Source organism: Diceros bicornis, chromosome 1, assembly GCF_020826845.1.
Source record: "Diceros bicornis minor isolate mBicDic1 chromosome 1, mDicBic1.mat.cur, whole genome shotgun sequence".
Taxonomy (NCBI): domain Eukaryota; kingdom Metazoa; phylum Chordata; class Mammalia; order Perissodactyla; family Rhinocerotidae; genus Diceros; species Diceros bicornis.
Window position 1 is genome coordinate 54,898,600 of NC_080740.1, and position 25,936 is coordinate 54,924,535.

The 25,936-nt window shown below is 51.8% G+C and overlaps 1 protein-coding gene across 2 annotated transcripts in view; it reads left to right on the plus strand.

The window, feature by feature from the left end:
* The first annotated feature begins 3,605 nt into the window (after positions 1-3,605).
* TGFBI (transforming growth factor beta induced) overlaps positions 3,606-25,936 on the plus strand; it is a 32,457-nt gene continuing 10,126 nt past the window's right edge. For both annotated transcript variants that reach the window (XM_058540764.1, XM_058540772.1), the window contains exons 1-8: positions 3,606-3,767; positions 8,452-8,550; positions 18,089-18,153; positions 19,468-19,628; positions 19,987-20,151; positions 20,415-20,561; positions 22,640-22,781; positions 25,445-25,657. In XM_058540764.1, coding sequence (XP_058396747.1) covers positions 3,634-3,767; positions 8,452-8,550; positions 18,089-18,153; positions 19,468-19,628; positions 19,987-20,151; positions 20,415-20,561; positions 22,640-22,781; positions 25,445-25,657 — 1,126 coding nt within the window. In that variant the 5' untranslated portion in view covers positions 3,606-3,633. The remainder of the gene's footprint in view (positions 3,768-8,451; positions 8,551-18,088; positions 18,154-19,467; positions 19,629-19,986; positions 20,152-20,414; positions 20,562-22,639; positions 22,782-25,444; positions 25,658-25,936) is intronic.

The window sequence follows — 25,936 nt, forward strand, 5'->3', positions numbered from 1 at the left end:
CTTTCTAGTCTTATAAGGGAATTATTTTACCGCAGCTCAGACTCAGGTAGCAATCCGTGGAGGCTGCTGTGTGCTCAAACCTCAGCCCTGGCCAAGGCAGACTTCCTACCTCGTGATCTTAGCGGCCATCCGTATCAACTCACTGAGTGGGGTCATTGCCAAAGACACCTCTCTCTTTGCATGATTGCTGGCTGAGCAGGAAGTCAGCAGATAGGATATTTGGATGTGGAAGCCATCAAAATAGTTCTTCCAATCCTGTTCTCTGGATTTTCTCCCCAAGGATCCAGAAAAAAAGAAGATGATAATAAACACCACAGTGAAGAAAAGGATGCATAGATAAAGAGAAGTTAAGTCCCAGGAGCCCAAACACAGAACCTAATGCAGCAGGAGAGGCCTTCTCCTCTTTCAGAAAGTTGTTTTCAGGAAAGTCCATTTATAAGTATGTGCTTGACAGTCTTCACCAGCGAGCAGAATGAGCCCCACTTGGACAGAGACAGACAATGGGAACATTTCCCCCAAAGTGGCAGAGGTCCCCAGCACTGGGACTGGTGCCACAGGTAGCCAGGGGAGTGAATGTCCCACCTCTCCCTTCTGGGGACATGGGGAGGGGAGGAGACAGGGAAGGCATCAGGGAACGACCTGGCTCTCCCCAAGGTCAAAGCCACCCCAGAACATCCCCTAGTCTTCAATGCAGAAGATACAACTTGGAGTCAGAATGTTCCAGAAATCTTTCCATAGACTTGTGGTCTTTTGTTTCCTGAGTGCCAAGCATAGTCTAGGAACCACTCAGTGATATGGTCCAGCATGAGCTCTGCCCCACCTGGCAATGACAGTGGCTCTCTGAAGTTCTCCTCTCCTGTGGCCTCACTGGATCTCCCTGGACCTCTGTCCCTTCAGGATTCCTTCTCTGCCTGCCCCTCAACCTCTCTAGATGGGTGCTTCCTAGGGCTCTTGCCTGCCATCCTTTCTTCTTCCCCTCTCTCTTCCTCCTCTTTTCCAAAACACGCTCCCCAGGGATGTCCATGGCTTTAGCCACCACCTTCTAGTGCCGTGACTCAAATCTGCATCTCTAGTCCTCACACCTCCCCTGACATCCAGACCTTTGAAGGCAGCTCCCTCCTGGACACCTCCACCTGGAAATGCAGGTGGCTTGTCATACATGATGTGAACACACCTGGAGTCGTGCCTCCCTCCCTGCAGGCAGCCCAGTGTACACCTTCACCAGAGTGCCCAGCATGCATCCAGTTATCTCAGCTACAAGCCTCACCATTGTCTCCGACTCCCCCTCTCCCTTACCCTGCGTGCCCAAGGGGTTTCCAAGTCTAGTCAGTGCTACCCCTGAAATCTCCCTGGAACCTGTCCTCTCCTCTCCACTGCCTCTACTATTCCCCCAAGTCAGGCCCTCAATAGCTTTTACTCCCTCAGTACCTTGCCCCTCCTCCAGCCCCCAAACTGCTCTGCTCCCCCTCTCTTTGCTTCCCCTCCTCTCCTTGCTTACCCTCGCCCCTCACTCAGATCAGCCCCTGGTGTTGACCTCCTCCCGTCTACCTCCTTTCCATCAGCATTCTAACATGTCCAAGCCTCTCTTGACTTTGTCTTTCTCTGGCTTCCACCCTGACTCTCCCCTTCCCTTCTCAGACAAGCTTCTTGAAAAAATCATCTTTCCGCTCACCATCACCGCCCCATCTCTCCATCAAACCACCATCATCTGGCTTCCATCCTCCTGCTCTCTGCAGCCAAGTCCCCAGTGCCTCACTGTTTCCACATAGCGGATGCTCCTAGGATGTGTCTTGCATGCAGCTCCCTCCTTCTGGGGCTCCCCCCTCCTACCACAGCTCCACACCCCCATTTCCTCCTGCTCTCCTGTCAGCACCCCTTCACCTCCCTTGTGGCTGCTCTCCCATGCCTCCTCTCCATCATCTGTCATCACCCACCTCTTGCTCCACATGCCTTCCCCAGAGACTTCATCCACTCCCACAGCTTCGGCTTCAGACAGGCCGAGGATGACTCTCACGTCTGAATCTCCACCCCAGATCCCTGCTCGAGCTCCAGATCCTTATGGCCAGCTGCCCAGAGGACATTCCACTTGAATGAATCACAGGCACCTCAAACTCTGTGTGTCCAGAACCACTGACTCTACTGGCAAATCTGCAACCCCCTCCATGTCCCTCATTCTAAAAATAGTACCACTAGCCACCAAGATGCCCATGCCAATAGCACCTTAGTCATTCTTGACTCCTCCTCCTTCTCCCCCAATCCCCATGTACAGCCTCCAAGTTCTGCTGGTCTGTTATGTCCTAGACACCCCTTGGGTTTGCCACCTTTCTTCATGCGCACCTCTACTGCCATTGGTCCAGCTCTCACACGGTCCCCTGCTGGTCACCTGACCCTCCTGCCTCCAGTCTTATGTTATTTTATCTGATCCTCGCATAGCCTACTCCTGGCACTGATCATGTCACTTGCCTGCTTCTCCATCACCTGCAGGACTCTTAGCTTGGGTCTGGGTCCTGCAACACATCTTCCCTCCTCCTTTACCCTTGACTCCACCTTCCCATGCTTCAGCCAGAGGGACAACTTAGGTTCCCTGAACGCACACTTCATTTTGCCTGGCTAACTCCTTCTCACCCTTCGGGCCTAAGAGCAGGTGTCACCTCCTGTCAGGGCCAGGTGCCTCCTGTGGGTTCCCAAGGCCCCAGCTGCCCTTCTCCATGGCACACTGTTGGCTAGCCCGTGGATCTCCTGACTGAGCATTTTCAGAAAGCGCCTGTATCTCACTCACTCATCCATCTTTGTCTCCCCAGGCTAGCAGTACCAGTAACTGGTGGGTGATTAATAGGCGCTTGGGCGAATATGTACCTCCCTCCCAGGTGACTATACGTTTAGTTGAGCTGAGCTCCTCCAGGGCAGAAATCTTGTCTTTTCCAGCTCTTTGCAGCATGTACCTGGCATGCAGTGCTGCAGAGATGTTTAACAAAAGAGAACGGGTATGCACCAAGGTGATGGACCGCATCCTTCTCCACGGTTTCCAAGAGTAGCTTAGTCTTAACAAAACTTGCCCCACATTTTTTTGTCTTCTGTCAATCATAAGATTTACTCCTGTCTGTCTTTCAATTAGCAAGCCTCTGGGAAGAGAGGCGTGCTCCCGGAATGCAGAGGCAAGTCTGACGAGGAGGGTATTGTGGGATCAGCATTGTCTCCCTTCCCACTTCCACAGTGTTTCATAGCCTCAAGACCAGCGAGGGGTCTTTGGGCTCAGGGCCCTGCGGGCTCCTGGAGGGAGTGAAGTGTGGGGAGAGCCTCGGGCACAGCTGCCCCTTACTCCCAGCCTCCCCTTTCCGGAGGACCTGTAGCCCTTGGAGCCCTGGAGTCGGTTGGTGAGGAGAGGGAGGGCGGACGGCGGAGAGGAGGGCTGGGCGGTGAGGAAAGTGAGCGGTGCGCGCAGCCCTGGCCGGCGGGCTGGTAGGCGGGGGCGGCCGAGGCGCCCGGGCAGCCCGCCCTCTGCGCCGCCCGCCGGGCTTCCCCGCCCCTCGCGGCCGCTCCCTCCCGCCGCCGCTTACTTAACCTGGCCCGCGGCGGAGCGCTTGCACTTCCTCGGCCGCCCGCTCGCCGCCCGTCCGCGCGCCGTCTCGCTCCATGGCGCTCCTCGTGCGGCTGCTGCCCCTCGCCCTGGCGCTGGCCCTGGGTCCCGCCGCCACCCTGGCGGGCCCCGCCAGGTCGCCCTACCAGCTGGTGCTGCAGCACAGCCGGCTCCGTGGCCGGCAGCATGGGTAAGCCGGGCTGCCCCGCTAGGGGTGGCGGAGGGACGGGCTGGGGGCGCAGGGGACAAAGCCCAAACGAAAAGCAGGGAGCGTGGGGCGCTCGGAGGGACCAGCCCTGCACGAGGTGGAGGGAGGGAGGTCGGGGGCCATGGAGGGAAAGCCAGCAGCGGACGCTTTGTAGAGGATGGCGGTGGGAGAGCTGACCAGCGACCAGACTCAGGTCAAGAGCAGAAGACCTGACCCGGGCTTTCAGCTTCTCCCAGCAGAGAGGAGGAAGGGGGAGTTGGCAGCTCTGCCCAGAATCACCGTGGGAAGGTGGCCAGGGCAGAGAGGAAGCCCACCCAGCAGTGCACATATTCCAGTCCAGCCAGGTCCTTGTCCAGTGCTTCCAGATGTGAGACTGGGGCCACACAAGCTGACAGCATCCCAGGCCCCCAGGCTCCTGTTCACCTAGCCAGGCCCCGCACCCACCACCTGGCACAGATAGTGCTCTCCAGGCACGGCAAAGGCAGTTAAGGCAATGTGGCATCTCCTCCCCTGGCAAATGAAGAGCAGAATTCCGTGGGCCTCACATACATTGTTCAGATGGGGAAACTGAGTCCAGAGAGGACACACCGCTTTCCCACAGTCCTGCAGTATGCACTGGAGCTGGGGTTAGAATCTCTCTTAAAACAATGGCTAGATTTGTAAATTTGGGACGTTGTCATTGCAGATATTCTTTTGAGGCACTGAAGATGTGTTGCCTTTAGGAGGCAAGCCCAGGCAGAGGGTCTGACCTGGTAAAGACCCTGGCCCAAACCCAAGCAGAGGTGGGCAATGTTTCTACCTCCCAGACTAGACCAGCCTGCTGCACACATAGCACGGCTTGGCCGCAGCTTCCAGTCCAGAGCTAGTTGCACAGAGCTGGTTGCACTAGCTCCTTTTTCACAACCAGGTCAGACTATATGTGGATAGAGTCGTGTAGCAGCACAAATGCCGCTGGGTCTCAGGGGGAGCCCGTTGCCACTGACTCTGACATTCACACCCTGGTAGAACGCAGACCACCCCATGACTGGACAGATCTGTACTCAGATCAAAACTCACTGTTGGGAGTGAGTAGAGTTGACTTCGTAGGACTTTACAAAGCGTTGGATCCCCACCCCTAGGAGTGCTCTGGGGGTGGGCACAGGCTGCCGCCTCACAGGAAGTAGTTATCCTCGTTCCCTCTGCCTGTGGCTTTAGGGGTTTACTTGGCCTCTCAGGTGCCCAGGGCTGCCGGGAGGGGGCCTGCTGGGCAGTGAGTCTGGCTGCTCTGCAGAATGAGATCAAGCAGGGCCCTGCCTCAGCCTCAACACCCTCCTGGAAAGAGGAGAGCACCGCCAGATGTCCTGGGGTCTTCAGGGAAGCGGGAGAGTCACCTTTGACTTAGGTTGTGTGTCCTAAAGGGTGAGGGGGCAGGTCAGAAAGAGGAGGAGGATATCAGGCATAAAAGTCAAAATGTGAGCAAATGGCATTTTCATTGCCACTACCCGGCTCACCTTTGTCTCTACCTTTCTTGCCAATGAAGCACGTTATGGTTGGATGCCACAATCCGCCTGGGAGGTTTCTGTCCCCTCTGTATCTTAGCCACTAAGTCAGGAGAAGACTCCTCTAGCTTGCCCTGCAGCACTGCCACCAGGAATGGTGTCTCTGTGCACACCACAGTGAAGCTTCCCCAAAGGTGTTGACCTTGTTCCACCAAGAACCATCTCTATAGCAAGCCTCCTTCCCATCAGAGCCCAGAAGAGACACTGCCCAGCCAGAAAACAGGGTGCTTTTTTTTTTAATGCAAATGCTCTTTATTAGGACTTTCAGATATGAGATCAACTTCCTCTCCACCGACCGCCCCCCCCCACACACCCCTGTAGGCTAATCCTCTTGATTAGCTTCTCGCTGTGCAGTTGGAAAGGCCTGTAGTGATCTGTGATGGGCAGAATGGGCTAAGTCATATGTGCCCATGGTAAAGTCGAGATGCACAAGCAGATGAACTGTGACGAGTGGTTGCATTTGCTCTGATCTAAGTGTCCCTGAAAATACTACAGGGCTGCCTGGCCTTGCACAGGTGTGTGGCACCCTGTGAAAAATGGACAACCTTGTTCAAGCTCCGACCCTTCATTCAAAGTGAGAACTGGTGAAAAGGGAAGGAAATCTCTCTGCTGTTTTAGGGAAATGTGGTGTGCTCCAAAACGTGAAGGAAGAGATGATATGTGCCTTGCTCGTGTGCAGCACTTTATCGCCCATCACCACTTTTGCTTTCATCTTCACCACAACGCCATGAGATCTCTTGTTCGTGTTCCCATTTTACAGATGGGGAAACTACAGCTTAGTGAGTCCAAACGCAGGAAGCTGTAGTGACTGTGATGTGGTCTCTTGACTCCTGGCTCTATCTGTGTTACTATAGGGAGGGAAAAAAAGTAGCACCAAGAGAGAAATAAAAATGTAGTCATACTTCTGAATATCAGCAACCAAAACTGGACAGAATTTCCTGATGCACTTGATTTTCAAATCCAAGTTGCACAGCAGAGCCGTTGTGCTTGAGGCAGAAAGCCCAGAAATGGCTTGCTAATTTAGATTAAACTTCAGCATAAATTTCCTATATACACAGCCCACCCCTCCCACCCTGATGGATGTGAGAGGGAGCAGGTCACAGCGACCCCCAGGCCCCGCTCCTGTCTCAAAGGGCAGCAGCAGTGGCAACTCACTCTGCAGAGGAATGTTGGAGCCACATCCACAAGAGACTTGCTGAAGATTCGCCAGACGCCTACGGAAGGCTGCTGGGAATTCATCGACAGTAATTGTTTCCTGCTTGGTCAGATAGAAGAACTTCTGAGATTGTGTAGCAGTGAACAGCATCTAGGGCTGGTGTGTAGCCAGCAGGGACGCTCCGGGGCTCATTTGGGGACTGCTGCATGAATCCCAGGCAGCACACAGAGAGGCCAGGTGGCTTCTGTTAGAATCCTCTGGAGGCTGCAGGCAGCTGGCCAGACCCAGCCAGGACTAAGGGCACGTGGCCTCTCTCCTCCCTGCCGCTCTGTAGTCTCCTCTCCACCCTTAACTTCTCTTGCCCTCAGGTTCTTACATCAACCCGCTAAGATTTACTGTGCCTCCTTGGCCCACTCACCTTTGCCTCCTGCACCACACACTGGACACGAGGTGACATCCACACAGTAGAAGAGACAGGGCAGAGAAGTAAAGGGTCAGTGTGCCCTCCTACCCAGTAACCCGACTCTGAGTATTTGAGAAGTGACCAAGTTCCTGCAGCCGATGTGATAGGGATGGCAGGTATAGCTCTCACTGCAGTATCAGCATCTTCCTGAAAAATACCGTGCATGTCAAATGATGGCTATTGATTACATTTCTAAAGTAACAGAGGAATTGATACCTACAGATGATACCTGAAGTTCTCTGGGCGCAGAGGTTTTGTGAAAGCCCTCAGTCTCTTCACTTTGCTTTCCTCTGACTTGTGATTCAGCCAGATGAACTGCCCTGCCTCTGGCTCAGGATGACCCCCTCCCAACCCTCACCACACAGCCACAGCTGCCTCTTTTCCCCAGGGCCTCCTATTGAAGGTTCTGCCACCACATGGCCTGAGCACGATTTGGTTCAGGACTTGGTACACTGAATAAAATACACAAAACCAAAACCTCATGGCTCTGGGAAAGAAGGCTTCTCAGCACAACCCCAGGGCATTTGCACTCAGCTTTTCCACAGAGTTCCTGAGGCCTCTGCTGAGCTGGGTGATCCTGGGAGCAGAATTTTCAACAAATTCATTCCAGCTCCTTCTCCACCCTGACCCAGTGCTCGGCCCCACCTAGAATGTAAAAGAAAGAACAAGGCAGAGCACCTGCCTTCAAGGTTCTTTGGAAGGTGGTGGAGGAGAGGAGACATGCACACTGTGATCGGTTTTGGGTTCTGTTGGTACCCCACGTAAACGAAGGCTGTGTCCCAGGTCAGGGGATGGACAGAGGGTGTTACCTGGGACACTGGAAGAAGGCTTTCTCCAGTGGGGCTCAGCTGGGGTCTAAGTAATGAACGACTGAGAGTCCAGTGGGAGAGAGTCTCCTATCAAGTCCTGATGGCAGCCGGCATGTCGTGTTTGGGAGCCAGGCAGCTAGCCTAGGCACACAGAATATGTCTGTGTGTGGAGCCTCCTGGGAGGTGCTGGGCACAGACCTCGGCCCCCGGGACAACAGGGCCGGCAGTGGGCACTGGGAGCCAGGTTGGAGCCTGTGGGCGTTTTGGCTCAGTGTGGGGTGGGGGTGCAGAGATAGGCTGGGGGCTTCTCTCGAAGCTGCTTTGCTTAGCAAACATACCACTTTTACTTAGCTAGTTTTCTCGATCTGTAACATACAATTTAAAAATTTTAAGATGCTTTTATTTACGCTTACCGAAGGTCTGTGTCAAAGAAGGATACTTACATGAGATTATATCAATGTGTGGGATATACTTTGATAACATTTAATTTGGGGGGAAACTTTAAGGGGAGGTTGATGGAAATCTAGGCCACAAGGGGCAAAGTCTACCCCGAGCCACCCCCAGTACCAAGATTGAAATGACTATATCTTCTCCATATCTAGAATGTTCTAATGACCCAGGAAGGCCCGCATGGTGGGAAGGATATGGAGGTGGGGTGGACATCCTGACTATCTTGCTAATGTTGCTGCTTTTCTTTTAGCCCCAACGTGTGCGCTGTGCAGAAGCTCATCGGCACCAACAAGAAGTACTTCACCAACTGCAAGCAGTGGTACCAGAGGAAAATCTGTGGCAAATCAACGTGAGTATCTGTAACCACCCAAGACCACCAGCCACGCAGGAGGCTGTGCTGCGTGTATGCCAGCTGCAGTGCCCCCGGGGCCTGGGCCAGCCTCGTGGAAAGTCAGGCTGCCTAAGGAGCCATGAAGATGCAAACATGTCAGGGCACAGTGTGCTTGGGAGTGGCATTTTAGTAAGCTGGCCAATTTTGTTTTGCATTTTTAAGGCTCCTGACAAGATTTGGATACATTTTTCAGGGCTGATTTGGGATTACAAGAAGCATGACACATGGTGTGCATTTGTGTGTGTGTGCGCTTCTTAATCATCGCTAAATGATACAAATATTTAGTGGAGAAGCCACCAGCCCCCAGCCTGTGACTCTCAGAAAGAAAGCCCAATGGTAAACTTATACTAAATAACACCACCCCTGCTCGCAATCCTAAGGTAAACACCCCCAAAAGACTTAGAAGGCCTAGAAATAGGCACGACAGTGTATTAAGGTGGGACAGTGTATTAAGAACATAAGCTCAGACTCCCTGATTCAGGTGCTGGCTCTGCCGCTTACCTGAGCAGGTTGCTTCACTTTTGGAACCCTCAGATGCCTCGTCTGTAAAATAGCAAATAGGACTACCTTCTGGGGTTGTTAGGAGGATTGAGTGAAATAATGCACACGAGAGGCTGAATATGGCGCCTGGCACGGTGTAAGCGCTCCATGAATGCTACCTGCTGTTATTTGCAGATGTAGGCCATGCAAACAGAAGTGAGACTGCCAATGGGATGTAACCCGGTATGGTTACAGTAGGGCTTGTTGGTGCCTCAATTAGCATGGAGGGAGGCGGCATTCACCCTGACTGCCCTGCTGCCTGATTGAAACAGGGTGGCGGGCATGTTCTAGCAGAATTCCAGGGAAACCTAATCTGTTTTGGCACTCATCGTCAACAGATCTCAAAGCTGGCTGTCTCCTACAGACAGGAAGATGTGCTATGTGAAACCTCCTGAGCCACTTGTGAGGCCTCCCCTTCCCCTTGTCTGCATAATAGGAGGATTAAGAGACTCTAACCCCTATCTTGAACCCTTTCTCAAGGTAGGGATTCTAAGACATATTGCTTGTGACGTTACTTTTGAGCAGACATCTCCTCCAACTTCATAACCAACTGAAGGAAGGGAAAAACGCTCTTTCCTTAAAATGTACATGGAAATAAATATCCCAACTTATGACCCTGATTTTGTTAGGCAATTCTCAATCCTAGTAGGAATCGAGGGAAATTAGGGACCATGGCAGAGCTGGGGAGAGACCAGCAGCTCCCTGGGAGCCTGTCGAGGGCAGGTCCATGACAGTTGGCTTCCCACTTGACCAAGCCCAGCCTCAGAGCTAAGAGTTGAGCGAGCTAAGAGGACACACTCTCTGGGTTCTGTGAACAAACGCCCAGTGATAATTCTTGCTATGGACAAAAGGAGATTATGCAAATTCCGTCCCACGTCCTTCCATGATGTTAATTTAAAAAAAAACCTTTAGTACTCTTTGATTTTTCCCATGTGTGTATATTATCTACTCAAATAAATAGTTAATTAACTACTTAGTTAAACACGCAGCCAGGCCCCAACTAATTGCTTCTTGGAAGGAGACTAAAGCGCCAGTACCAAGCAAACAGCTCTTCCACATCTCAGAGCCCTGGGTTTCAAAGAGCTCCACATTTTTGTTAGTTCCAGTTTCTCTAAAAATGGGACCTGCTTGTGATGTCAAGCTGGCAACAGAGTGACATTGGCCCTGGTATTTTGGGTGGCCCTGTGTAGAAGCATTTGCCTCACTAGTTAACAGTAGCTTGGTAATACTCACTGGCAGTTCCCCGGCTGACGCTGTTGTAGAGGATGGGTCCCCTTGGCTTGTTGGCTCTTTGTACCTGCACCCTCTCCATCTCTGTGTCAGGACAAGGCGAGGCAGCACAGCTGTGTGTTGTGTTCCTGATGGCCCGGTCTTTCCTCCGGGCGGGTTTGGCTCTGAGAGTGTGGTGATGTGGTGGTGCAGCACCCTCACACCAGTGGGCACCGGGGAGCCCAGGCATTAGAAAAGGAATCGATGTGGGGTGTGGATAGGGAAAGTGAGGTGGAGAGTAGAGTTAAGCGGAGCCCGGTGCCCAGTCCTGGTTGTAGACCTGGCCTTACAAAGCCAGAAGGCGATGATATGCCCATCCAACTCTTCAGTGTGGCTTTTGCTTTGGACAGCTTCAAAAAGAGGAAATGAGGATAGGAAAACGTGAGTTTATATAAAACTTTATGATCCAGGACAAGAGGGTCCCTGCCTGGACCGTCGTGTGTAGTGTCAGGAAGGTGGAGCCAACTGGGAAGAGGTCTGGAGAACCCGGGGAGGGAAAGGAGAAGCAGCTGAACTCATCTCCAATGTCGTCAAGAGAGCTGAGGAAGAGCAACCTTGTTCACTTGTGTACCTGCAACTCAGACCCTTGAGAGAGCTGCCACCTGACTCCAGGAATTCAGTGCCATGGGTGGTCAGGAAGGGAGGGGGAGAGGGCTGTGACAGTTGACATCATCCCGGTGAAAATGGATCCCTGGGTGCATTTATTTGGGTGAGAACCGACTGGGAAATGGGGAGCATGGTGGTGGTTGGAGTAAAGAGGACCGTCTCAGCATGAGGCCAACTTGGGCAGTGGGAATTTTCTCAGCAAGACTCTGGGGAAGAGGCTGGAACCGAAGTGTGTGTTGGGATGAAAGGGAGCAAAGTGTTATGGGGAAGGGGGCACAGGTCACCAAGGGACACAAGACTTGGAACGAGAATTTGAACCTGAAAGCAGACAAGTGGCACCAAGCACAGGGCCAGGGGGTAAAGACTTTGCAGTATCAGGTCACACAGAGACCCAGGAGCCTGGAGCTGCTGCTGTGAGACCCCCGACTCCACCTCCACGGAGGGAGGAGGGGTGGGAGGGGACTGGCCTCACTCAGCGCTCAGATCAGAAGACACTACGTTGTCCTCAGACAGTAGCTTTTCTGCATTTCCTGAGTCTTTCATGCTATTTGTCAAGCCCAACATATGGATTTTATTACAGGACGTGGTTACCAATGGGCCCCTATTTAGTGACTTGAGTTAATTTTATTTCTGGGAAATTCACATTAGCTTTTATTTTAGATCCTAAAGAGCACCAGAACAATGCAATAGCTAATCAAGCAAAGAGGGTTATGAGGGAGACAGCATCCCATTCTGTGATTTCAGGCCCCAGTCTGATCAGTAACCATAAAATTTTTACGTGGAAACAGCTTGAGCGATGATGCAGGAAATTGTGGTCAGGAAGCCTTGCTGCCTCTCGACAGGCCTCCTTTGTGTGAGCCCCAGTGAGAGGGAGGCTGATTTAACAGCCAAGTTGGAGTTGACATCATGGGGTTGTAACAGTCAGAGCAGGAGCTCAGACATCATAAACGTGGCACAGTGGGGGCCAGCACGGAGCTAGCGGGTAGGGGTGGCATCTGTCCATCCAAGTCTTGAAGTTGGTTCACGAGGAACACATTTCACAAGTGCAATAGCCGTTCTCTGGAGCCAAGATGAGCTGGCAGGACACTCCCCTTTCCCTAGTAGCAAGTGTTGCTTTGCCCAAGGGCTGAAACATTAATACTACTTCAGCACTGCGTTAAAGCTTAGAGCTTTAACTTTTACCGAAGCCAGCTGGTGTTTGGTCGGCTTTTCCATCAGCTGGCAGAGCTCTTTCCAGTAGCTCTCATTTTGTGCAGGGCACCCAAGGACATCTGCAGTGACGCTGAGGAAGAGCCCTCCTTTTCTTCTTTTTCCTGTATCCTACAACCTTGATCCAAAGAGGAAAAACTAGAGGATGGTGAGAAGCCATCTAGGGAAGCCAGGTTGTCCCCAGACCCACTCCGGCACCTCCTTCCCTGTTTCATAGTCCTTGTGCAGCTAGCTGAGTGTCTATGGATAATCTGCTCCGAAATAACTGAGATTTGACATACACCAAACACCAGTGGTTCACCAAACGCCCCTGTTGGGCAGGCTTCCTGAAGGTTCTATCCCATTCTGTAAACTCCTAAGAGGCAGCTTAGCTGACGTGGAATTTTGTTCTGTTGAGTATTTACATGAATCCATGTACCATCTAGGATGAGGCCCTGTGGTAAGTAGAATAATGATCCCCTAAAGATGTCCACATCCTAATCCCCTAACCTGTGAATATTTGCCTTACAAGGAAAAAGAGACTTTGCAGATATGATTAAGTTAAGGATCTTGAGAGGGGAGATTATCCTGGATTATCTGGTGAGTCCACTGTAATCATAAGCGTCCTTATAAGAGGGAGGCAGGAGGGACAGTCAGAGAAGGAGATGTGACAATGAAAACTGAAGGTGGAGTGATATGACCACAAGCCAAGAAATGCAGGCAAGCCTCTAGATGATGGAAAAGACAAGGAATGGATTCTCCCCTTGAGCCTCTAGAAGGAATGCAGCCTTTGATTTTAGCCTCATAAGGCCAATTTCTGACTCTAACACCTAGAATTATAAGATAATAAATTTGTGTTGTTGTAAGCTACTAAATTTGTGGTAATTTGTTACAGCAACAATGGGAAACTAATACAGGCTCTATCTATTGAGTTATATCGATGTGTTATAGGGGATTTATTTATTACAGTGTGATTTGATCGATGGTCTCATGCAGGACATTGCTTTCAATGAAGTTATTAGCCTAACTTCAATTTTAAAGTTTATACTTGGAATTTTTTAAGAAGGTCAACAACTGAGTGCTTAGTAAATATCAAACTAGTTGATATTTAGTTGTTAGTGCTTCGCATTTGTAAGCTCATTCAATTCTCACAATCACCCTACAAGATCAATATGATTATCAGCCCATTGACAGATGGGGAAACTGAGGCTTAGAAAGCCTAAGCAACCTGCTCAAAGTCATCTGCTGGTAAGTAGCTGAGGACTAGCTCTGTGCTGTGCTTCTCCAGGGAGAATCAAGCCCGGCAGCTAATGTCAGTAATCCACGGGTGAGCAGCCCTGTAGGGCCGGGATGAACTGCCCCAGATGTCTCTCTACAGCCCCAAAACCTGTGACTGTGGGTCCCAGGGACAAGGCCTCCTCAGGGTCAGCAGAGGCCCTTTGGCCCAGAGTCACCAACCTTCCTCTGGTTGCTCACCCCCAGTCTGGTGGTCATTCTGATCCTCTGATGCAAGGGGACTCCCCAACACCCCAGTCAGATGAAGGGCATGGGAACGGAAGAGACACAGTCAGCATCCAGAAGCCCCCAAAATGCCCTCACACGCGGCACCAAATTGCCATGAAAAACATAAGTACGTTTTCTAAAGGCTTCATCTTCCTCACTAACCAAGCTGGACTCTGGTGAATAGGGTAGTGGTGGGGTCTTTGGTGGTGGGCAGTAGGGTAAAGCAAGCCCTTTTTCACCAGGGGGCTCAAGATTTTGATTTTCTCCTGGAGACTTGAGAAAGCTCTGCAAGTACCAGGAGGCCAGGAGTACAGAAAATGAGCCGCTCCAGGCAGGCGGTCTGTGGGGCATGTCAATGTCTAGACAGCGTGGGTCTGTGTTTGCTCTGCGATTCCACTTGGAGAGCATGACACACTGAGTGGTTTCCCTTCTGTCACGGGAAACTGGCTCTCAGGCCGCACTCCTTGCTCCCCCCACTTCCAGAGCCTAGTTAATCCCTGGGTATTTACAGCCGCAACAGCCAGCCGAAGCTATGGAGCACACTTGCAAGAGGGATTGTTTTAACTTTCTATATTCACTTCTTGGAAAGTTACTTTGGGGAGAGAAATACCAATACTTCTCTCTTTATCCAATTATGAGTAAAAATTTTGGAGGTGAATGCAGGAGCGCTTCCCAAACATCTCTATTCTTAGGCCTTGGATTAACACTATCTTTTTGCCCCTTCTCCCCCCCAAATGCCCTTCTAAATTGGGCACCTTCCCTCACTTTCTTCCTCCAATTGTTCTTCTGACCAAGGAAGCTGGAGCAAAAAAATTAATGTCTCATTTCCCCAGAGGATATGCTTTTTCTGACCTGAGGTTTTCACTTAGACTGTTTCAGACCAAAGAGAAGCCCGGAGCCTTTAATCAGAACAGCTTTTGCTGATGAGATTCAATTCAGAAACCAACAGATTGGTCCTTTCTGTGCAGGGAAGCCAAGGAACTGGGGAGACGCCAGTGGAGGCTCCCCATGGTTTCCATCCTTTGCTGCGTTCATCCTAGAGAGATGGCATCAGGCCCATGATTCTGTGATTGTCCCCAGCCCTGTCTCCTCACAGCATGTGTGTTCTCCCCAAGACCAGAGCACAAGGAGAATGGTACACTAGGCTGAGAACAGGGTGTGCTAGTCCAGAAATATTTGATCAAGACCATCTCAAAGGGCTGTCTTCTCAGTCTGCGATTTCCAGCTGCCCTCTGCTTCTCTGGGGCCATGCAGAGTGGTTCTGAGAAGAGGCGGTATTGTTGGGACAGTTGGGAGAAGGGAAACTGCCAACCGTGGAAGCATCTCAGCCCACAGGGCTGCTGTGCTCAGGCTGAGAGGCATGGCTTACACCTGTGTACCTAGAGAGTGCCTGGGATGCCAGACTGGGCAGCAGGAAGGCAGAGAATGGAGAGGTCAGCAGGGCAAGAGGATTAGGAGAAAGCTTCCTGGCAGAGAGCCACACTCGGCTAACCAGGAAAAAGCTTCCGGTTGGGGGACTGAGCCCCTGCTGGGGGTAGTGTACCACCCATGTCCAGCCACTGTGGGACATGAGTGCAGAAAGCCCACCTGGAGAGGCATAGTGAGTGGAGACAAGGGTTAGCTCTGATCACATGGGAGAGAAGACCTGTGTCCTCTCGTGTCAAACTTTCCAATCAGACTGCTTTCCCCCAAACATGTGCATTGTCAAGAGCAACGGAAACAGGATTGGACTTGATGCAATTCCAGGAGCATCCCAGATCTGGCCCTCCCCAGCTGTTGTCTGAAGAAAGGCCTCATCCCTCAGAGCCCGTGCACATTTCTGATTCCCTCCTAAGTATCCTTCTCCACGCTGAGACTTTTCTGCTTAGATCTGTCCCTGCTCTCAGCCCCTCAGCCCTTGTTTCTCCTGTGTCATTCTCCCCGACACATGTGACCACAGGAACCAGGGAGTTCACATTGGGGATTGGTTTTCTTTTCTCCTCGATGAAATCCTGGTGAGGCCACCTGAGCTGATGAGCTCGCTTGTGGTTTTTTAGGATGGAACTCAGACACTGACGTCCTGGAAGAAGAGTCTTTGGCCAGCGTGGCTGGGGGCTCCAAGGCATGGAGTGTGCACACTCATGTTCACAGGGGACCCCAGAGGTGAGGAAGGCTTTGAGGAGAAGACCCATCCTCTAACTGTGCTTCTCCAACTCCATGGAATGTCACCCAGGTGCTTTTGGAAAGAAGCTAAGCTTTGGGGCACTTGACCTAATCCTGCCTCCCCAATTCCAGCCACAGAGCCCTGGTATTTATCAGAGAAAGCCAAGGATCCCATGCCTGGGTGTCCCCTGGTCCTGTGGGCTAAAGGCTTGCAGCTCTCCCTAGGTTTAGCTGGGAGAAGCTGGCAGACACTCTACTTCTTTGAAAGAGTGCTTCTCTGCCACCTAAAAATAATCCCCTTGACTGGAATTGTGAGTATAAGATTGGAAGAAACCTTAGAGATTATTGAATTTAACTTCATCCCTTTTTATAGATCAGGAAACTGAGACCCAGAGAGAGAAATGGACTTTCAGGTCACCCTGCTAGTTACTAATTGATCACAAGCCAAGTCTCCTAATTCTGGTACTGTTTCAATTACACCACGCTGCTTTTGAGAGGCTGTATGTCAATCAAATTTTACTTTAGTTGCAGAAGATAACTTAGTTTCTGAAGATAAAATTGTGAGTCAGTCGAGGTCAGTCCTGAGCCCACCAGCCTGTTTAGCCCTTATAAGTACAGGGATGAAAGGTTAGAAAGGAGCAGGATGGCATGAGGATGAAGATAGCGGGGCAAAGAAGAATGTGCAGGGCTTGTCATTCCTCCGCCATGTCCTTGGGGGACCATTTCTGGCAGAGTGACACCTGTAGCTCCCTGGCAGCCTGAGAATCCTAGCGAATCCATCTCTGCAACACCACCCTGGATAACAGATGAGCCAGGCTCATCTTCTTGTGACTCTCTGGGACTTCCCTGAGACGACTCCAGTGGAATTAATAAGAGCGGAATGTCCTGGGCTCATTGAGAGCACCCTCCTCCACTCCAAAGCCCATGTTTCTTCCCAGTCTGTCTGCTTCTCTTCTGGTGATGTCATTAAACATCCTGTGAGAGCCTCGGGGTGAGCAGTTCTATGGTAAAACCTGCTGCAGTTCAAGTCTGAGTTCTCTGTTGTCCCAAAGGGCAGATCCATGTACAAGGAAGGAAGGGGCAGAACATGGCTGTTTGCTTCTGGTTCCAGGGCTGCCAAGGAGGGGTTGTGCTCACACTGCGGGACAGGGGTGGCCTTAGGCAGCACTTGGGGATTTGATCTGAAGCAAGTCTTTCTTAGGTGTAGGCTTCTAGAATACTTACTTCCTTGCGATGTTATTTGAAATTCTTAGTCTTTTGGCTTTCCCCAGAACGTTGGGTGAGCTGACGCTATGTGTTGCAGACCTCCAGAACGTGGTAAACATTTCATGACGGACTGATCTGAATTGGAACAAGAGAAAATTTTAAGTTTTTTTACCACAAGATTTCAAAATTTAAAACTGTATACTGCCAGTCTTGTTTTCATCCAAGTACAAAGAATCTTGCAAACTGGCAGTATCAGTTGCCTCCTAGAAGGACAATGGGATGGTTGAGGGAGGAGGGTAGATGGGGACCATTTTGCTGTACAGTCCTTTGTATATTTTCAATTTGAAACCATATAAGTGTTTTTATTGATCAGAATTTTGTTTTTAATTTAAAAAAATCATTTTAATAGAAGGAGCTTTGTCTTTATTTTACTTTTAAAAGTTTTAAAGTTTGATTGTAAAGACAGAAAAACGGGATGATCTATACACTACCCTTTTTGGTTGTTAAATCGGAAAGCTAGAAGACCATGAGAGATTTAATCCAACAACCATCACATGATACATATGTGCATTTTACAGATGAGGAAACTGAGATGCAGAGAGGAGACAGGCCCGGCCGGAGAGGTCCCAGTTAGTTAGTGGCAGACTCAGAGCCAGAACAGGTCCAGGGTTCTTTCTACTCCTCTCTGCTGCCTCTCAGGAACCCTAACTATTGGGTTCCCCACAAATTAGGTTGGAGATAAATTCTTGGTGAGTATGTTTTCTAATCCTACTATTGAATTTGCTGCCGCAGTGCTCTGACCTTTCCCAGTTGCTTTGCTGTATGTGACGGCAACCGTTGGGAACATTCTACAAAGCTGAGGGGGAGTGACAAGCTCCTTGCCAATGGAAGGCACAAATATGACTTAGTGGATGATCTTCTTCAAGAGCAGGATGTTCCCATTTCCCTTCCTTGGCTGTGGAGGCCATTCTTCCTGGAGAGAGGACTGATGACATGTGAGGGAGGGAAGCCCTGCCTAATACACGTGTGTGTCTCATTGCAGAGTCATCAGCTACGAATGCTGTCCTGGATATGAAAAGGTCCCAGGAGAGAAGGGCTGTCCTGCAGGTGAATAAGCCAGGCCTTGCCTGTTGGCCTGGATGGAGGGGAGGAGGGGAAGGAGCACTAACATAAAAGGCCGCAGAGTCTGAATGGGTGTCCGAGGGACGAGGCTATGTGGACAGCCTTTCCATGTGCTCTCTGCCCTCTAAGTTCCATGCGAGGGCCAGAGGATGGAAGCTAGAAACAGAGAGTTTCCTGCACTGCTCGTTCCTGTTCAAGCTGACCTACTTAACCAGCTGGTGGAACAGACTCCAGTTCTGACCTGCCCGTGCTCTCCTCACCAGGCACGGGCTCCTGGCCTTGTCTCTGGCTCGGAGTGATTCTAAACGCATCCAGCGTTTCTGATCAGCCCTGCTAAGGAGCGGATGGGATAGGCTTGGTCTCCTGCTGGGCTGGGAACACCAAGCCACGCCTGCCTCACTCTGTTGAAACTTGGCCCACTGGAGTTCCGTAGGGAAGAGAGCAGCAGGCCAGGCGGGCTTACCCAGAGTCAACAAAGGGTACCACGAATGGCCATGCACGGACAAAGACCACGTGGCACCTGTGAATTTTTTCCTTTAGTTCCACGCGCCACCAGGGACTGCGCAGAGTTTTTTTTTTAATTTTGAAATATTTGCTATTTTATTAGTTGAGAATGTGAGACTGAGACTTAAAAGGAAGAGGGCAATTTGGTTGGTGCCAAGGTCACAAGGAGGTGAGGTTGGCATGGGCTGGGGCCATGATGTTCCTGACTTAATTGGAAAGACAGAATGGGAAAGAGGGAATGGGAAAAGAATGACCTCAGAAGAGGAGCTCCGCCTCTGAGCCTTAGTTCACACCCTTTAAAATGAACATTAAGCTCACCATGTGAGGGGAAGTCCCTCCGAAGCTTCAGGCTACTTTTAGGAGATAACGTTTTATTACTTGTAAATACACAGAGCACCTCAAAGATTTGTAATGTTCTTTCATTCTAGTAGAGGCCGTTAGAGAACCAGTTTCAACAACTAGATAAATCTGTAAAACTAGTTTGTAATTAGGATATCTATTTCTGGCATGCATTCCTGCCTGTATTATCTAAATGTCTATGAACAAAAGCTTTGCGCTTCTGTGATTAAAATGATTAAAAATGACCAGTTGAGCTCAAGTAGGGAGGCATTTGAGCTACGGAGTTGCTTTAAGAAGCAGGTGACAAGCCTCAGGCTCCCCAACAATAGGCTGTCTCTGGGCCTCCCCACACACTTCTCCTGCAGGTGTCCCGTCCTCTCTGCAGACAAGGGAGGGTGTGGTCTGATCGGGGTGGACCTCACAGGCCCATCCCTCCTCTGCCCTCTGCCCCTGCAGCCCTGCCGCTCTCAAACCTTTATGAGACCCTGGGAGTCGTTGGATCGACCACCACTCAGCTGTACACGGACCGCACAGAGAAGCTGAGGCCCGAGATGGAAGGGCCCGGCAGCTTCACCATCTTTGCCCCCAGCAACGAGGCCTGGGCGTCCTTGCCAGCTGTGAGATGACCTCCTTCTGCTGAGGGGACTCTTACTGGGAACTGCCTTACTTTGGGTGGGCTGGTGGGCATGCAGGATGAGACTCTATAGTGATTTACCACTATTTCAGGAAACTTTTTCCTTAAGCCCTCAGATAAAACTAGGGAACTTGAGCTAAATATACTCACCAGGTTGCTTCCAATGCCCCATCCCTCCAGTTGGACAGACAGACCTCAGTGCTCACTGAGGAGGCCTCCTTGGCAGAATGGAGGCCTGGGGTCACTGGGGCATCAGAAGCACCTTTCCCAGGGTAGCAAGGACCCATCTCTTGAAGGTGGGGTCTACAGTCCCCTAACTGCCACACTGACCTTCCTCCTAGGAAGTGCTGGACTCCCTGGTGAGCAACGTCAACATCGAGCTGCTTAACGCCCTTCGCTACCACATGGTGAACAGACGGGTCCTGACGGACGAGCTGAAACACGGCATGGCCCTCACCTCCATGTACCAGAATTCGGACATCCAAATCCACCACTATCCCAATGGGGTAGGGAATCCCCAGTTACACAGCATTGCCCTGTGCCCACACTGAGCCTACTCCTGGTCCACATGTGGGGCTGGTTTCTGGGGTTTTGTCCTGCAGTAAGATAAGCAGTAGAGAATCCTCTGCATCCTGTTCCTGCTCCTCCTCAGGCCCTCTAGTTCCACAGCTTGTGGAACCCACATTCTGTACTGTGTTTTCCCCTCCTGGGGCTTCGAGACTGTGCCTCTGATTTCTTAACCGCTCATCCTCACTTCTTCTCTGGGCAGATCGTGACTGTCAACTGTGCTCGGCTGCTGAAAGCTGACCACCACGCAACCAACGGTGTGGTGCACCTCATTGATAAGGTCATTTCCACCGTCACCAACAACATCCAGCAGATCATCGAGATCGAGGACACCTTCGAAACCCTTCGGGTGAGGGACTGCCCTCGGAGGAGGCCCAGCCTGGGGACACACCACCTCCCAAGAGGGGCTTCTTCTGTGGGAGGAGTGGAGGATATCTCCATATTCACGGGCATTTAGGGGACATGGAGCGAGCTCCTCTAAATGCCCATGAACATGGAGAATCCACTAATCAGATATTCAGCTTGACCACTGGAAACATCATAATCCTCTGCTGGGAAATCCCCTCAGGCTGTCTTCTCCTTTGTAAAGCTTTTTTTTCCTTGACTTCCCTGGAAAGTTCAGTGTTTGTGGCTGCAGCAGGACAGGGTCTTTTGAGCCCTGGGCTGCCTGGGCGTGACCTGTGGTTTCCACAGGTAGGAGGGTCCTTCCTCCCAGGAGGTGGTTCCCATATGCAGGACTAGAGTAAATAGTCTGTCAGGCTGCATGATCTTCTGGACCACTTGTCCCCACCATGGGACCCCTGCTTCAGCCATACCCATGTTTCCTTGGAGCACAGATCAGCAGAGAGGCCACCAGTGTGGACATGGGACTCTGGGGTTTGACTTTTGGCCTGGTTTCTAACTGCTCTGGGGCCACAGAATATCGTTCCTTCTCTCTTCCCAGCAGGCGTTTGTCTTACAACTAGAGTGGTGAGTGGGCGTTCCTCTTGGCAATGGCTGTGCAGAGGAAGTGAACACAAGCTGCACCGTCAGGGTTTTTGCCCTGATTCAAGGAGAACTTCCTGACCACAAAGGATACCAAGTGGGAGTGGGGTGGTTCCTCCCCTGGAGATCTCCAACACAGAGAGACAAACACCCCTGGGCAGGGCTGGCACTGAAGTGGCCTCAGGAAGTGCCTCTGGAGGGCCTGGGGACCCTGCTCTCTAAGCTCTTCCCCTGCTTTCTTTCTGGGTCACTCAAAGGTCAGGGGTCTGCAAGGGGATGATGTTCCCACGAAGTTGGTGGCGTGTCTTGCTTACCAGCATCTGATTCGCCACTGAGTAACATCCTCTTACTATTTAGGTTTGGCAAATATTCCTTCCTTTCTTCTTCCTCTTTGGCTCTCCCTAACACCCACCTTTCCTTCTAGTAACATACTTATTAAGCACCTGCTACTTCTCAGGTATTGTTCTATGTGCCAGGGGTATAGAGGTGAATAAGACAGACAAATTTCTGTCCTCGAGGGCACTTATATTCTTTCTGGGGAGACAAACAAAGTAGCCTCAGATTGTGCCAAGTGTGTGAAGTCAGTGTGTAAGTGGTGAGCAGAGGAGGCCAGTTGGGACTGGATGGTCAGGGAAGGGCTCTTGGAGGAGGTGACTTTTGAGCTGAGCCCTGAAGGATGAGAATGGCCAGTTATACAAAACGCAGGGGGAGGAGCACAGCCGGCAGAGAGGGAGCAAGAGCAAAGGCTCAGAAGCGGGAACAGCAAGAGGAAGACAACGAGGTGGCCGGAACGGGAGGTGGGGGTGGCCAGGCCAGTGGGGGCCAGATCCTGCAGGGAGGGCCCTGTAGACCCGGCAGAGGAGAGTGTCTTCACCCTGAAAGCAGCAGGGAGCCATTTGCACTTTTAGAAGATCCTTCTGGCTGCTCTGTAGAGAGTGGGTTATGTGATCCTTCCACTCACGGAGTTCACACAAGGAATTGTTACCAATAACTATTTGATTACAACATAAGGAGGAGCATGAGCCGTGAACATCTAACAGACTCATTTTCATCTGGCAGGGGCAGTGGTGGGGCAGAGCGGGGGTGGGGGTGGGGAGTATTGCTAAGTTGACCACCTAGAGAAAGGACATTTCAGTCCAGACCCAAAGAGGGAATAGGAATCAGAGAAGCAAAGAAAGGGGGAGGGCAGAGGGAGCAACAGCCAAAGGCCTGGCGGTGGGAGGAAGAGGTGTGAGGTCACTGAGATGGCCAGAGTGGCTGGAGCTCAGGCCTGGCAAGGCCCCCCCGGCCATGGTAGAGGTGAGCTTTGCTTCGGCTCGTCTTCGTCTTTGGCTTCTACACAAGCCTGGAGCCCTCCGAGGGAACACGGCAAGGCTGAGTGTGCCTCTCATCTGCAGAGAAGCCCAGAACCTTCAGGGAGCTCTCTGTCTCCTCTCCCCACAGGCTGCGGTGGCCGCATCAGGCCTCAACACCCTGCTCGAAAGTAACGGCCAGTTCACGCTCTTGGCCCCGACCAACGAGGCCTTCGAGAAGATCCCTGCCGAGACCCTGAACCGGATCCTGGGTGACCCAGAAGCCCTAAGAGGTGAGCACCCCTTGGTCCCTCCTGCTGCCTCATTGGAGCAGCCAGACTGAGGCCAAGGCCTGCTCTTGTCCCAGATAGGAGTGCTGCCTGCCATCCTGTCATAGGATAGATACTCTACTGTCCTCCTGTCCCATAGCTCCCAGCCGCCCCTGTCTCTGCAGAGGCCAGAGCAGAGCCCTGGTCAGAGGGGCGAGGACAGAATCCAGCAGCCTTTGTCTAGGGACACAGTTGGGCTGAGGAGGGAGGCAGGGCTGGAGGTCCAAAGCAGGCCCTGGCCAAACTCAGGGGGAGTTAAAGGCCCGAATGATCAAAGCCAAAGCACAGTGGCCAGGCGGGCAGCAGCCTGGAGGTGTGGGGAGGGGATGGCAGGTCCTGGCATCCTTGAAGTGGAATCATCATTCTGACCCTAAAACTCCTCCTATGTCTGGCCAGGAGTCTCATGGGTAATCCAAAATTACAGTTAAAAACCAGTAGCAGTCAACTGTTGACGCTTCATTTCTGGGTCCTTCCTCGCCTCCTCGGTGGGCTGCTAAGTTACGGGGTGCGTTGATTATCGCTGGAAGAGGGGGAAGGACCAAGCATGGGAGGGAGATCAGAAGAGGAGACAGGGCTCTGCCTCCCCCCGCCCTCACCCACCCCCTTCATCTCCAGGACCACTAAGCTGCTGCCTGCTGATCCCTGAGTCCCCTGCAAAGGGGAGTAGGCCCCAGGTGCCCTGTGAACCCCAACCACACTTATTCCTCCCAAATATAATCCAGGGATGGCTTCATTCCCTTGAATCCATTTAAACTCACCTTTGAAATGTACTATATAAAAGCCTAATGCATTTTAGACACCCTATACACGTAAAATGTTCTCCTTGCAGCCATGCAGGGATGGGAAAGGGCACATTTCTGAGAGCACAGATGGGGATCTGTTGTGTCCAGATGTTGTGGTGCCTCGATGGGCCTGGCCTGTGCCGGGAACTGGGGCCACAAAAGTGAACACGGTACAGCCTTTGCCTTCAAGGAAGTTTAAGCCTAGTTGGGAAAATAGGCTTAAAAGCAGGTTGTTAGGATCTGACGTCGTGAGTGCAAAGACAGAGATACTCCCAACACCGTGGGGATGAGGGCAGGGGTGGTGCACCTGCAGCCCAGGGGTTCTGAAGGCTTCCTGGAGGACATGAGACTTGGGCGCAGCTTGGCATGTTTAGCTTTCCATTAGAGCTATGTTCTCCCTAAAACATGTTTTTTACAGAGCACGTTTTTATCTTTGTAGATACCAGAACTTTTCATTATAAAGTGAAAGGAAAAAAGCATGCCTAATTTATCCCTTTTGTACCTCTGCCTTTTCCTACTCAGTAATCTGCTCAAAGCAAGGGCCCCCTGTGTAGGGCCGTAGCTGGCAGGCTGGAAGGCAGAGGGCTGTGAGTCCACCCCGACAGTCTCCTGTTGTTACTAGCGGGTTGGCAGACAGGCGAGAAGTGGCTCCCGGCCAGTGTGCCTTGTTTGAAGACTGGCTTCCAGCCCTGGCCCTGCTCACCGTCCGAGTGGCCTTGGCAGGTCACCCCTACCCCACCCTGGCCTTCTGTTTCCTTCCCCGAGAAGCTAATCCCCAAAGCCTCATTCCCATAGCAGTCTTGCCATCCTTTCTCTTCCCTGCCGGCTGAATCGGGTCAGCACTGGCTTTCGAGGCCCTTGACACTTCCGCAGGAGCCCGCTGCCTCTACAGGGCCTCAGCATGTCCTCCTGTCCATAACAGCCCTGTTTTGGTTCCCACGATCAGAACAAGTTGAAACTTGCCTCTGCGGTGAGAACGCAAGACAAAGGGCCTTGGTGACCTTGGTGAGCAGAGGTCCGGGAACCTGCTCTGCCTGGCTGAGGCTGGAGGCACGTCCCCTTTGACTGCTCCTTGCAGCTTCCTCAGGGCCCCCAGCCCTTGCCTTGTTCCTAAAGCAGCAGTTGGACAAGTAAATAAACAACTATATTTATGATTTATGGGTGAAGTGAATGGGGTGGCAAAGACCCTGTCTTACTGATTACCACCTCCAGCCCCTAAGACAGATCCTGGCAGCTGGTAGACCCATGGGTGAAATCAACAAAAACAAATAAAATGTACAAATAATTCAAAACTCTCATTTGCTAACATTTCCATCTTTTCCCACCACATTCTACGTTTTTATAAAGGTCCGTAGATGAGAAATCCCAGGGTGAACTCATTTGCGTTTTTCCCATCCCTGAAGTCCAGGTCCTAGTAAGAGAGCTCACCCTCAAGTTCAGGTGCTGAGAAGCTAGTTGCTGACTTGTGCTGGGCATATACCCTGGCGTGAGGCTCTGTGCTCGGTGCTCTATGCCCAAAGTTCCTGCCCTCCTCACAGCAGCCCTGGGAGGTGAGTGCTGTGCTCCTCTGCACTTGGCTGATGAGCAAGTGGAGACGCAAAGAGCCTAGATGACTTGTCCAGGGCTGCACCACTGGAAAGTGGCTGAACTGGGATTGAAACGCGGGCAGTCTGACTGCAGAGCCCCGGCTGGTTTTAGAGGTCAGCAGGCAGGAGGAGAGGAGGATCGAGGCTGTGCGGTGCCCCAGCCTCGTCTGAAGGTCAGCATGGGCGACAATAGAATCCCCACAGCTGTGGGCAGCCTGGAGCAGGCTCTGACTCGACCTATGTCCTGTACGGCCCCCAGACCTGCTGAAGAACCACATCCTGAAGTCAGCCATGTGTGCTGAAGCCATTGTTGCGGGGCTGTCCATGGAGACCCTGGAGGGCACCACACTGGAGGTGGGCTGCAGCGGGGACATGCTCACCATCAACGGGAAGCCCATCATCTCTAATAAAGACGTCCTGGCCACCAATGGTGTGATCCACTACATCGACGAGCTGCTCATCCCAGACTCAGGTAAGCCAGGCCTCGGGGCCTTGGTCCTGCCAGGCTCACTGTCCTGTCTGCCATCCATGATGGCGGGGCTGGGGGAATTCAGGGGCCTTTGGGGCTGCTTCCCTGCCTGCATCCAGCTCACAGCCTCTCAGAAGAGAAGGCCTATGCACCTGGTGGGTTGTGGCCAGACAGTGAAGAATCTTGAGCTGCAGACATGGGAGTTCAGATGCTATCTTGGAGGCAGTGGGGAGCCATTGAAGGTGTCTGGGGAGGGAGCAACTCAATCAAGTAGGCTTTCAG